Source organism: Heteronotia binoei, chromosome 6 (genome assembly GCF_032191835.1).
Source record: "Heteronotia binoei isolate CCM8104 ecotype False Entrance Well chromosome 6, APGP_CSIRO_Hbin_v1, whole genome shotgun sequence".
Taxonomy (NCBI): domain Eukaryota; kingdom Metazoa; phylum Chordata; class Lepidosauria; order Squamata; family Gekkonidae; genus Heteronotia; species Heteronotia binoei.
Window position 1 is genome coordinate 99,640,838 of NC_083228.1, and position 14,457 is coordinate 99,655,294.

At 40.7% G+C, this 14,457-nt stretch overlaps 1 protein-coding gene across 8 annotated transcripts in view; it reads right to left on the minus strand.

Annotated features, from left to right (window-relative positions):
• Positions 1 to 14,457, minus strand: part of DOCK10 (dedicator of cytokinesis 10) — a 272,423-nt gene that overhangs the window by 7,147 nt on the left and 250,819 nt on the right. For all 8 annotated transcript variants that reach the window (XM_060242210.1, XM_060242208.1, XM_060242205.1 and 5 more), the window contains 2 exons: positions 13,905 to 14,018; positions 87 to 233 (listed from right to left, as the gene is read on the minus strand). In XM_060242210.1, coding sequence (XP_060098193.1) covers positions 87 to 233; positions 13,905 to 14,018 — 261 coding nt within the window. The remainder of the gene's footprint in view (positions 1 to 86; positions 234 to 13,904; positions 14,019 to 14,457) is intronic.

Here is a 14,457-nt window from a genome sequence, read left to right on the forward strand (position 1 = left end):
GTACAGCTTCCATTCATTTCAATGGGGCTCGTGCAAGAGAACTGTTCAAACAGACTGATTTTGGAGTTGGTGTCGCCATCCTATACCTTGTTGGAGTCTTGAATTATTTTCACGTTGTCTGCTCCAAACTTATCTGCATAAAGCTTTAACAATCTCTGGGAAATCTCAGACAGGCCTGTTAATTTGGGCTCTTTGTAGATGTACTCCTTACCCTCCTCCTCTTCAAAGAAGCCCTGACAAAAAAGAAAAGTACAAACCATTGCAATTAGAGTAAACCAAGTACAATAAACTGGTGAAATGTCAAGCTATGTAGTGTGGATGGAGGTGTAACCCATCTGACCACTTAGATAACAACTACTACCACCCTCCCCAAGGCTTTCCTGGATGCTGCAGCTTGCACACAATGAGCAGATGGAATGCGTTAAAACCATACTCTGTATTAGCACACGATGAATCTGAACTTTAACCAGCAGGACACAATCCTAATGTTGACGTAAAACGTCTTTGGACAGTAATGAAAGATTAGTCAGTATGTAATTGCATTTCTCTTTTGTGGGGACACTGCCACCCTGTGGTGAAATCTTGTAGCCAGTGTAAGAGACATTAAAATGAACATAGTTCTGCAAGTCAGAGAGGCAAATGCTGGTAGCTAAGTTTAACGGAGTCAAGCCTGATTTTAAGGGTTAGTTAGTAAGACCCCTGTGGAGTGGGTTGTTCTAATCTTACATGCCAGGGAAGCTGGCACGGATCACCAGTTCCCCTGGTACAACTTTGCTTACCTTAAAGTCACAGATCTAATATACACTGAAACCTGTTTCCCTTGTAAGGATAGGTTGGTGCAAGTGAGGTTTCACCCTTTATCCCTGCCCTGTGGTCTTGCTGGTTGCAGCATATCCTTTCTGGCAGAGTCTGCAGTGTCCCACTAGAGGACCATCCACCCTAGCGTGACTGAGATACAAGCAAGGTGGGAAATGGTGGCTTTGAATCTTGTTCAAAAATTCCTGGGTCTTGAGAAAGATCCCATACAGATCCAAGGACTCAATGCTGCCACCTCTCCTCCACACCCCAGAACTGATTTATTTTTTTCACAGACTTTGCTGAGACTAACTGCAGCCCCCCTCCCCACTTTTTGTTTAGTAACATAAATTCAGATTATTACAACAAAAAATTAGATTATTTTTTTTTTTGGGGGGGGAGGTGCAATTACACAAATGTTATGCTGTAGAAGTCAGTGGTGGTATTGCAGTTTACTCCATCCAGTTAAAATGAAACAATGCAACCCTAAACAGGATTACTGAGTTAAGTCGGGGAAAGATGGAAATAAATGCTCAGGAATAGGATTGCACTGTTAGCTGGCTTTTTCTTAAAGATTACTAATACTTTCAAATGCTTTCTAAAAACAGGAATTCCTGAAAATCGACTATTACCTAGCAGGAGTCAGTTGGGTATTAGTCATTTATTGACTAATTTATTATTTAATGACATTATTATATTATTTATTTATATATTTGATGGGATTTCTATCCTGCTCATCCTGCCAAGCCAGGCTCAGGGCAGGTTATGGACATAAATAAATTACAGTGGCACAATAAAAGCCCAAAACAGAACAGTCACTGACTTGAGTTTCATTGTTTTCAGCAGGACAGTCACAATCTAGAGCATAACTACATGATATTCCTGACATGATTTCGTCAATGCTGGCAGCAAAATGAGGTAGCAGGATTCCGAGATGACAGCATACCATTTGAGACTGTGGGGGGCATGCATGGGGTGTGTGTGTTATATTCTTAACTCTCTCCTGTGTAAAAATCCTTGCAAGTAAAAGGGCCTAGGTAGCCCTCCACATGCCATGCTAGTCTTCCCTTCATGGGGAATTACTAATGTTGTGAGAACTTCAAAAAATGTGAACCCTCACCTGCATTCTCAAGGGTTACAGTCCCTTCTACCAACTCAACACTTCACCATCCCTTTATAATTCTGCTGCATGTGTGGACCAGACATCTGTTGGAGGGTCAAGGCCACTGGATGTGAGCCAGTGGACCAAAGGGGTATAATGTAGCCACAGAATACTGAATGACCATCAAGCCACGCCCCCCCACCCTTCATACAAAACTGCAGACTGCTCCTTATATTTTTGTTATAAAGGTAAAAGGTAGTCCCTTGTGGAAGCACCAGTCATTTCCGACTCTGGGGTGACATCATATTACAACGTTTTCATAGCAGACTTTTTTATGGCGTGGTTTGCCATTGCTTTCCCCAGTCATCTACACTTTTCACCCAGCAAGCTGAGTACTCATTTTACTTACCTCGGAAGGGTGGAAGGCTGAGTCAACCTTGAGCTGGCTACCTGAACCCAGCTTCTGCCAGGATCGAACTAAGGTCATGAGCAGAGTTTGGATTGCAGTACTGCAGTTTACCACTCTGCACCACAGAGCTCTTATTATAGTTCTTATTCTTATTACAGTTCTTACTAAAGCATTTCTGGAATCCCTGTGTGAACCCAGGTGCTGCTGGATCCAGATTTAGCACTCAATTTTTCCATTTCAAAGATGGCAATGGTTCTTATCTCACTCATTATCTGCTGACATTAAACTCTAGTTATACCTTAAGTGATCATGGATAGCTGAGAAGTTATAAAAGCATAAAGGAGATTAAAATTAAAACATTATTTTGCAAGGACTGTGTATATTAGAGACTGTTTGGAAGCTTGCTTGTAAGGAGTCTTACAAAGAATTTACAAATTTGCTCTGTACCTTAGAAAATATGTTCTTATAAAATGCAAAATTGAAATAACGGCTTCATTCATATCTAGATTTTCACATTCTGATGAAAGATCTTTGGCAACCGAAATGCTGCAAGCTGGAGCTGCAAGTAAAGACTCTTTGTATACCTGACAAAGGTAAACCTGATCCCATTAAAATTAAAACAAAAGGATTATTATCTAAAATATATAAAATTTTAATAGAGGGAGGGATGGAATACGACAAAGCTAAAAATATATGAGAGATTTTAATAAAAATCAGTTTCTGCTAAACAATGGACTTATCTATGCAAAGCAAGATAGCATGGGCACAGTCCTTCTTTGTGTGCATTCCTTTACTGAGTGGGCTGGATGAGATTTTGAGAGGCATGCATAAGTTACTCATTCCATGTTATAGGCTGATGTGAAAGTTGCCTGCACATCTGTGCATGCATGCTGAGTGGGCAGGAAAGAAACAAGGTTCTGGTATGCCCTCCAGGGCATTACATTAATACACTGTAGAGAAGTGCTTTGTTGTGTTTTGACTATGCAAAACTGTATACTGAAGCTCAGTTTGTATTAATTTAAAGAAGATTTTTTTTAACGTCTTAAATTATAAACATGACTGGCAAATTGCATTCTGTTTATGTTGTGAAGTTGAAGTGTGAACAACACACGCATATATATCATAGTACACAGGGCTTGTAGCAGGAACTCCTTTGCATATTTGGTCACACACCCCTGATGTAGCCAATCCTCCAAGAGCTTACAGTAGGCCCTGGAAGAAGCGCCCTGTAAACTCTTGGACGATTTATTACATCGGGAAGGTGTGGCCTAATATGCAAAGGAGTTCCTGCAACAAAAAAAGCCCTGGTAGTACTGAAGTAAAATGTAACCAGGCTGAAAAAAAGTAATGCCTCCTTTAACACTATGGTTATGTTCTTGAAAGCAGAGTTATAACTCTGTAAGACTGACAGTGCTAGTTCTAATGGGGATTTTCTCACAGTATGGTCATTTCTTACATATGAGGCAGCAGCTGAAGAAAACATCAGCTCCTCAGGACATGAGAATGGTGGCCCGTATTCCAGGCCAACTTGTCTAATTAACTGAGAGACTTACATGGAAATTGATATTGGTTAAAAAAGTAAATCTTTGGCTTCTTCCGTGGAGGAGATATTTTAAAAAGGTACTTTTAATCAATGAAGTTAAGCCTAAATTCCCCATCCAGAGAGGATAATATATTGTGGGGAAAATAGACACTGAATCCAGAATGGAGAGGGTTTTGTCCGTATTTTGCATAAAGAAATTCCAGTAAATACTACCACAAGATCCTTGTTTACCGGGAAGTCAGTCCCGTTGCATTTGATTAGGCTTACTTTCAAGGAAGGATCTGAATTCATACACATTGAAGCCAAAATTACACCTGGAATTAGCTGTTTCAGGTCATTTTAGGGACATTAGGAAACCAGAGAAGTAACAAAAATTTATCTTGTGAAATTTCAAGAGCATTGCTGTGTTTTAAAGAGATATAGGAATGGAAAGGGAAAGAGAAGACAATGGCTGGGACTGACAGCCGATGGTCAGACAGACCTGGCCTCTACCCATGGCCCTTTAAATTTTAAAAGGAAAAGGACTAAACTGAACCTGGACTTACATGCCAGCACAATCCATACTGAAGGCTTCTCCTTGATGCTGGCACCAGAGATTGCTCCCTCAGCTGAAAAAGGCAGGTGGACTGTGGGACTCCTACATGACCTGGCTGTGGCAGTTGATGCTTCCTCTCCCACCACCAGGGGATTTTTTTTAATTAAAAAAATTGCAATTGAATACCATTTCCAGTATGTCAGCACTGTAATGTGTGTACCAGGTTGACTGGATTCTGAGCTTTCTTTTTTTTTCTTTTTTAAAGCAAGTCTCTAGCTCAGGGGTAGCCAAACTTGCTTTAATGTAAGAGCCACATAGAATAAATGTCAGATGTTTGAGAGAAGGAAGGAAGAAAAAATAGGTTGGGGAGGGAGAGGTGGAAAGAAAGCAACTTTAACTTTAAATGCATTCTCCAAGCTGCCAACTGGCTTGGCGAAGTGATTTAGAGAGAAATGACTTCTCCAAATTGGTCAGTGGGGGAGGGGCTTCAAGAGCCACACAATATGTATGAAAGAGCCATATGTGGCTCCTGAGCCACAGTTTGGCTACCCCTGCTCTAGGTTCTTCAGTTGCAGAGATATGCCCTTTTTAAAATATCTCCTCCACGGAAGAAGCCAGAGATTTACTTTTTAAAAATGAAAGCTGGGAATTCAGAGAACCAGGAGCACATATTGCTATACTGATATATCAATGAAACACTATTCAATGCTGATCAAAAAATAAAATAAACCCCCACTTGTGGGGGAGGGAACAGACACTGTGACAGCCAAGCCTTGAGGGTGTCGAGGAGCCCACCAGCCATTTTCTGGCTGTGGGGCAGGCTCTGCTGCCTCTGATGCTGGTGGAAAGGAGAAGCATCAGGTGGGAACATTGCTGGCATTTAACTCTGGGATGGCTTCTTCTAATTTCTTCATTCCCTCCCTTCTCCTGCTGCCTCAGGGTAAGGAGAGAATGACAAAAATGTCTTGAATGTTTGAAACTTGTCATGAGAGGTACTATCTCCAGAGAAAAGTTCCACTTAACTTTTTTTCTTTTCTCTGGTTTGGTAGCAACTAGTGTCATTTACCCCCCACCCCCACAGATCAAGGACATTTCTCAAGCCTTGCAAATTACCTCACTCAATTCAGCTGGATGCGATTGGGGGGCAGGGAAAGAAAATTTTCCTTGGGGACAACCCAATGATTGGTTGGTCAGGAGGGCTATGACAATTTTTCTAAAAAATACAATCTATGCTGTTAGATCTCAATCTTTTATCCTATTTCACCTCCCCATTCCTGTTTGGGTTACTTGCTTTACCTTGTATAGAAGTAAGCTGCTTGCTAGGAAATGAATTTGTGAAAGCCACGAGAGATGCTGCTAAGACTTCAAGCATAAAGTCCGGGTCTCAAAACCTGTTGAAAGTTCCCAGCGTTAGAGAAGCCAGGCTTAAGTCAACTAGAGCCAGGGCCTTTTCCGTCGCTGCACTTAGTTGGTGGAATGAGTTGCCAGAGGAGGTTAGGGCCCTGAAAGAGCTCCTACAGTTCTGCAGGGCCTATAAAACGGCACTCTTCCACCACCTTTGGTGGAGAGGGCGGGATATAAATAAAATAAATATCTAGACAGCTAGTTTTCTGTGTAGTTAGAACTGCCACTGGAACTGTATTATTTTAAAAATGCTTTAATTTCTTTTAAAAAGCATTATTTTGTTTTAAGGTATGTTTCTGTGAGTTGCCCCACCAGACTCTGGTAGGAAAAATCCTGAACCAGTAACAATGCTTAAAATTCCCCACAAAAAAGAAGATAACAGAAGTTCAGGATTACAACAACCCCAGATCCAGAACTGAAAATATTATAGAAACTTTTACTTCAAAGTATAAAGTATAAATGTAAATGGATTATAACTGTAGTATGATGGAACAGCTCAGGAAAAGCCTTTGTAAGGGTTTAGGATTGCATGTTTATTGCATAGATCATTTTTGCTATTTCTGCATTATCATCTATGTTTATAATCCACTTTCTGTGTTATGCTATGTCATGCTTCAGACAGTTTTTTTTTGCTTGCATACTTAGAAAGAAAAACACTGCCTTGATTCTCAGCAAGAAACGTGGGCTACAAATAAAGTAAATAAAAATTTTGAACTAACCTACCTCACAGGATCATTATGATGTTATCATAAAATAACTGCCTCCACGTGCCACCCAAAGATTCTTGAAAGAAACGGGATACAAATATGATATTTTAGAGTATTCCTACCCCCCATTTGGACCCCCTAGAATAAGCAGGTGACAAATGGAATGGCAAGCTATGAGAAACAGAGGGCTGTCACTGAAAATGGAAGCTCTGTGTCAAACTTCTACTGGCCTCTCCCTAGAAAAATGGTAATATTTACCTTGCCTACTATCCTATCTCTGCTCCTCATCAACCAATTGAATGTGATGAAATCAACGCATGGGATGTTACTAAAAAAAAAAAGGAGTGAGAGAACCTGACACAAGGCTGCCGCTTTTGCAGACAGACCTGCAATATATGCACACTGCTTTCTGACAAACTAATTTCCTTAACTTGGCCTCTGATATATTTCTGTGAAATACCACATACTTTTGAATTCTCTGTAAACTAACCTGTGGCTTAGCTACTTGTTTACACCAACCTCGAGCTCACCGGATAGGATCTAACACTGATGAAAAGGAAGTGTGCTTCTTTTCTCAAGCTCCGGAAGCGGTGACTCATGCTGTACAGCACTGCTGGCAATAAGGCATTTTGAGAAACCAATTAAGAGACATTCAGTTTTTGAGGTCAGGAGCTTTGTGAAAAGCGTACGGTGTTCATGACACCCTCAGGTATACATAATTAAACCTAATTTGCTAAATTTGAATGAAGCATTAAGGCAATAAATACAGAATGTTTTTTTTGCCTATTGTTTCAAGTGGCTTTGTGAATAATGGAATTTAACACAGCATCTCCTTATGAGCCATTCAAATCCTCATTTAGAATTTTGTATTGCAGATGCATTCAAGAACCATGGAATGAGAATCCTCTGTGGATGTTTCAGCAAACCTATTCTAGCTAGGAAGGGTCTGGTTTCAAATAAACACAATTGCAGTTACTATATGCACAATTCTTTCTCTTTTTTGAAGGGATTTTCCTCTTAACTGTTGAGTAACTCTTCAGTAAGGCTCAAGTTTAGAACATAAGTAAACAGGGTTTTACTGCTGGGGAAGCCTGTGGTTTATTTAAAAATATTTTCACTATTCAGGTTTTGGGTGGGAAGGTGGAATAGTGTGGCTTGATCCTGTCAGATCTCAGAAACTATACAGGGTCTGTCTTGATTACTGCTTCAATGGGAAACCTCAAAGGAAGACTCTGAAGAGGAAGGCAATGGCTAACCACTTCTGCTTCTCACTTGCTTTGAAAGCCCCTTGTGGAGGCTGCCAAAGTTGTCTGCAACTTGATGGCACTTTACACCCACCCACCCAGGTTTTGTCATTAATTTCACTAACTGCTGATATTTTCAAGCTTTAGATTGAAGTTAAACATGAAGAGATACAAACCCTTGTATAAACATCTGGGTTATTAAAGATGTTAAGCAGTCACTGATAGTGGGTTGCATCATGTGGCTAAGTCTTTCTTCATCAGAGGGAGCATTTCTCCATTAGGAGAAGATTTGATGGAAGTGATCCTAGGAACAAGTTTAGGAGGAGGAGGAGGTCATAGGACCAAACCTAATATTGGCAATACTAGAGAGTCTGCAAATGTGTAAACTTGGAAATCAGGCAGCATTGTAAACTGATCAGACATAAAGCCTTAGTCAATCCTTTTGTTCTGGGACCAGTTGCCTGCAGGTCAAGGAGCAAAGTTGCTTCTCTCTCTACTTCTAGAAGGGGAAGAAAGAGGATCTGGGAACCCATCAGTTTGACATCTATACTTAGAAAAAAATTAGAACATATAATCAGTCAGTCAGTCCTGGAACATTTAGAAAGGATGCCTGTGATTACTAAGAGCCAGCATGTGTGTCTCAAGAATAAGTCATATCAGAAGACTAACCTTATCTCTTTTTATTTTTAAAGTTACTACATTGCTGGATCCATGCTGTAGACATAGTTTATCTTGATTTCAGTAAGATTTTTGATAAGGTTCCACATACTATTCTTGTTGACAAATTGGTAAAATGTGATTTGGATCTTGGAGAGGAGTGACAAACGGAGTGACTCAAGGATCTGTCCTGAGACCTGTTTTATTTAATATCTTTATAAATGATTCAGTTGAGAGGTGATATGATCACCATCAAGTACTTGAAGGGCTATCATAAAGAGGATGGTGCAGAATTGTTTTATGTGGCCCCAGAAAGTAGGACCAGAAACAATGGGTTGAAATTAAATCGAAAGAGTTTCCGGCTCAATGTTAGGAAGAACTTCCTGACAGAGTGATTCCTCAGTGGAACAGGCTTCCTCGGGAAGTGGTGGGCGCTCCTTCTTTGGAGGTTTTTAAACAGAGGCTGGAAGGCCATCTGACAGCAATGCGGATCCTGTGAATATTGGGGGGGGGGTGATATTTGTGAATTTCCTGTATTGTGCAGGGGGTTGGACTAGATGACCCTGGAGGTCCCTTCCAACTCTATGATACTATGAAGGAATAGAGGGAATGCTTATTAAATTTGCAGTTTACACTAAATTGGGAGGGATTGCAAATACAGTTGAAGACATAAACTGGAAACAGGATGATCTTGACAGGCTAGAAAACTGGGTTAAAACAAATAAAATGAATTTTAACAGGAAAAATGTAAAGCTCTGCATTTAGGTAGGAAAAATCAAATGCATAATTATAGGATGGGGGAGTAGTGTGTGCAAAAAGGATCTAGGGGTCTTAGTGGACCATACACTGAACATGAGTCAGCAGTGTGATGTGGGGGCTAAAAAGGCAACTGCAATTTTGGGCTGTATCAACAGAAGTATAATGTCCAGGTCATGCAAATTGATAGTATAACTTTACTTTGTTCTGGTTAGACCTCACCTAGAGTATTGTGTTCAGTTTTGGGCACCACAATTTAAGAAGGATGTAAACAAGCTGGAATGAGTCCAGAGGGCAATGAAGATGATGAGGCAAGGTTGTTTAGCCTGGGCATGTTTAGCCTGGAGAGAAGATGACTGAAGTACTTGAAGGGCTGTCATATAGGGGAGGTTGCAGAGTTGTTGTCTGTTGCCCCAGAAGGTTGGGCCAGAACCAACGGGTTGAAATTAAATCTAAATATTAGGAAGAATTTCCTGACAGTTACAGCTGCTCCTCAGTGGAACACACTTCCTTGGGAGTTGGTGGGCTCTCCTTCCTTGGAGGTTTTTAAGCAGAGGCTAGATGGCCACCTGACAGCAAGGCTGATTTTGTGAATTTGGCAGATCATGAGAAGGAGGCTGAGAAGAGTTGCATTAATGCTTTGTTCTTGTGGCCCTTTTCTTACACACCCAGGGAAATGCTGACTGACACTTGGGTCAGTTAGCAATTTTTCTCCAGGCCAGTTTGGCAAGGGATCCTGGAGGTTTTTTGCCATCTTCTGGGCATGGAGCAGGGGTCACTGGGGATGTGTGTGGGGGGAGGTACTGTGAAGTTCCTGCATTGTGCAGGGGGTTGGAGTAGATTACCTTGGAGGTCCCTTCCAACTCTGTTATCCTAGCCTTGTTGTTATAGTGTATATGAACAGGCAAGATTTGTGCCCCAACTCTGCCCAAGTATCAACCAAGCACCAGGGCCAGATCTGGGGAGGGGGGAGGCAGAAGGGGGTGATTGCCCCGGGCGCCAACGGAGGAGGGGCGCCAAATTGGGTATGGAGTCCATTGTATTCTATGGGACCATAAGATATAATGGCCCATAAGGGGGCATTATTTTTTAATTTTGTCCTCCCTCAAAAAACATGTAGATCCGGTTTTGCCAAGCACCACCCTAGGTTACCTCAAATAGCTGGGCCAGACTCAAAGAAATCAGTGACATGTTCCCCCTGCTCTGGGTTCCGCACTAGCACTCAGAGTCTGCCCAGGTATCACCATTTAAAAAATTTAAATAGTTTTCAGATTACATTTATATTGCATACTTACTACCTAAACTTTTAAGTTGCATCATTTGTGTGGCTAGCAATCCAAGTGACTGAGCCTTTTATCTACTCTTTCTTTATTCATAACTTGCTACCCTTGGGATATACATCACTATGATTACTTCACTTGCCCAGTCCCATGTTTTGGTATCTCTATCAAAATATCCCTAACTAGACAGAATAATCTCCTGCTTCCTAGAAAGACAAGTGTCTTCCTCCAAGACTCTTGATAGAACTGCTTGTCCTTTAGTAATCATTTTTTTAAGCCAAGGACCTCTGTACTTCCTCAGCCCCCCAACATCTTAGCTTTCCAAGCCATGAATGTTTAGACTTGATTACCTCTGACCTTTCCCTCAACTCTTTATTCAGCATACCTGAAACCTGAATCTTTATCATGTCTTTGGTTCAGTCCTGCCATAATTCTCAGTCCATCCTATATCTTTATACTGGACACTTTTTCTTGCTGTAGTTTTCAGCCCCTTGCTTGCTTTGGTTCACTTCTCTGTAGCTGAAACTTTTCTAGGCATATAGGCAGGGGTGGCCGGATATAGTTTGCTGTCTCCTCCTATGCTGCCACCAGTTGGCTCCAAGACAAGCTGCCAGTGCTATTGGAGCTCTCCTTAATGAACCTGGGTTGCAGCAAGGCAGGTCTGGGAATCAATGATGGGTGCCACATTTGTTGCCTCCTCCCATTCTGTTGTACCATCTGGGAACTAATGGCACGCTGAGGCTCTCTCAGCCTGCAGTGTCCTAAGCAGCTGATTGAAATGCTGAGAAAATGAGCTGAACCCACAATCTTCAATGAACAGAGAAGGGTATAACTTTTCTTAGGATTGCACTGCTTAATTATTAGCAGACAGTTAGCAGTGTCATAACATTTTTTTCTGCAGCACACCAAAACTCACTTTGAAATTATCATTTTACACCATTCTGTGTTTTCATTGGGGAAACCAGAGAAACAAGGATGATTAGCTCAGAGGCAAGTGCAAAAGTGTGAAAGGTCCCTCTTTATGTGAGCAGAGAATTCAATACTCTATCAGAATATTACTACCCACCCCTTCCCCTTCCTGCTTTCAGACTACTTTTGTTCTGATAGTCAGTTCAGGAGGAGAAAGCTCATTGGTTCCTTTTCTTCCCCTCTTCATGTTCACAGAGAAACTAGTGATTGTGGAACTTCCTTTTTCTTCTGACTTTGCATTAATCACAATCAAAGTCTATATGCACATCACATATTTGGATATTCATCCTAGTTTTATTATGACTTGGTTATCACAGGCTTTAGTCACTCTTGATAGAGTCTCAGTCTTAACATTTCTTTCAGGCACTGCATTGAGACAGGCTGGAAAATACAGCCAGCAGTATCGTAAACCAAGGACCAAAAATGTCATATGTGTAAAAGTCCCTGGAATAATTGTAGTATGATTGGGAATAGGGTTAAATACAATATATTAGCTTATCTCTGCAAATGCATAAGACGTAAGCAAGATTGTTTAGTATGGATATCTCTTTATAAGAAACACATGGTCTGAACCAGCTTCCACAAAATGGTAACTGGATTAGGTCCCAAGTATGCAAGCAAGACAGAAACAGATACATTTTTATAACCTCAAGGAAGCAGAATAAAATAATTAGCTTTGCTGGATGCAACACAGCATATGAATAAGTGAAAGCAATGTTATTTCATCACTCACACAGAATACTAAGAAACACTGTAAGTTAAGGTTAACTCAGACCATACAAGGAGCACAACGAGTAAGAAGAATTAAACAAAGCATGCAGAAGAACAGACAACTTACCACAGCCTTGAACAAGATCAAAAGAAGAAAAGAGCAAATTTCAGCATTAAAACCTAATTAGCAGACAGAATGATTCAGATCAATCTGTTCTTTATACACTTTATTTTTTTTACAGATTACAGGGAACTGTGGTGCTATCAAAGCACTTTCAAACAGCATGCTTGCTCTACCAAACTGGAATACAATGGAAGCAAGCAGGAATACATGCCACTCCAGAAAAAGAAAGCAGAAATAGCATGTGGCATAAGACTGCTTTACAACACTCCGCAGAGAATCAGAGGCAAGCCAGAAAACAAAGCAAGAGTCTACAGGAAATGCAACTAGTGAAGGAAAGTGAATTTCAGACCATTTAAAATGAATTGGATTTTAAAAAATCAGTCTTAGTAGAAATGTCTTATGTAATGTATTGTCAAGTTGCTTCTGACTTATGGCTAGCCTATGAATTAATGAGCCCCAAAGTATCCTATTATTAACAGCCTTGCCTAGGTCTTGCAAACTGAAGGCCAAGGCTTCCTTGATTAAGTCAATCCATCTCGTGTTGGGTCTTTCTCTTTTCTTGCTTCCTTCAACTTTTCCTAGCATTATTGTCTTTTTCAGTGAGCCTTGTCTTCTTCTTATGTGTCCAAAGTACAAGAGCCTCAATTTAGCCATTTTTAGTAGTGATAATGAATGGATATCACATATATCTGAGGATGAGTAGCATTACCACAAGGTAAATGTTACATTTACACTGCCTTACTTCCATTTGGGAACCAGTGTGGTGTAGTGGTTAAGAGCAGCAGACTTTAATCTGGAGAGCTGGGTTTGATTCCCTACTCTTCCACATGAAGCCAGCTGGGTGACCTTGGGCCAGTCACAGTTCTCTCAGAACTCTTTCAGCCCCACCAACCTTACAGCATGTCTGTTGTGGGGAGAGGAAGGGCAGGCAACTGTAAGCGGCTCTGAGACTTTTTGGGTAGTGAAAAGAAGGGTATAAAAACCAACTCCTCCTCCTCTTCATTTCCCTTCCTTTGGCTGTCAAAAATATTCCTCTTTATGATACTTCCTTTTAATGAACTCTTGACACCAGTGATGGGGAAAAGTTATGCTCTTCAATGTCTTTACGGAGGAAATGGTAAAGGTGCCAAAAGGGTGGTTACTTGTAAGCTCTCTTTCATCTTGTGGGAACCCTGAGCCATGTTATGAGGTTCTCAACTGGCAGAAAATCCTTGCTGACCAACCACTTTGGCTTTACCATTCAGTTAAAAGAATGGCTTTTCTTTAAATAAGAGTCCTTGTTGAAAAATAAAAGGTGCTTCACAGTTGTTATAGAGTAACCCCCATCCCATAAGTACAGGAAGAAAGTCGCACCTGATTTCATAAGTACACAGGCAACAATTTGTTGTGTAAAGCATTTATGGGTATTTTGACACTGCGTAAGTGCTGCCTCAGTGATTATTTAAACTTACATTTTGCCTAAGTGTCCAAATGTGATCTCTGGTTAGATTGAGAAGACATTTATGTTTAGTAAAGGCTCCAAAACATAGGCACAATTGCCAAATGGACTTGGTTTTTCATTGTGGAATACATTTGCCTAAAAAAAAGATCTCTGGAATTACCTTACAGAAATAGATCTGCATTCTGTTGTATGATTTATAGTTACAACACCATTTAAGAGTCACTCACCTGCCCATAAAATGCCACACGGTAGTAACGTCCAAACAAGCGCTTTTCAGAATTCACCACTTCTGCCACTTTCAGATATGATCTATGGATATCATAGTACAGCTCTGACAGCCTCTGTGATAGCAGAATAAGAGAAAGAACATCTTAAAATGAACATTGTGATCTTTAAGTTACCCTCAAGACTCACCCTACCTGTGCTTAAGGTGATAGAACTGGACCATTTGAGAACTGATTTAAAGCCCTTATACATTTTCTGTCATAAGCAAAATACATGAGTCCTGTGTCAATTATTATCAAAAGAGTATTGAAAATAAGTGTTTTAAGCATGCATTTTGTTTTCCGACATCTGTATCCAATTATCTCAGACCAATAATGAGACAACCCATTTTTCTTTAAAGAATGTATGAAGAACCATCTCCTTCCATATGTCCCTGTGAGCCAACTACAGTAGCCAAGCAGCCATCTATTGACTATCCCACCCCTGTCTACCATCAACCAGAGCCCCAGGCCCTTTCTGTTGCAGCTCCAGCTTTGTGGAGGAGTCTTCTTGACT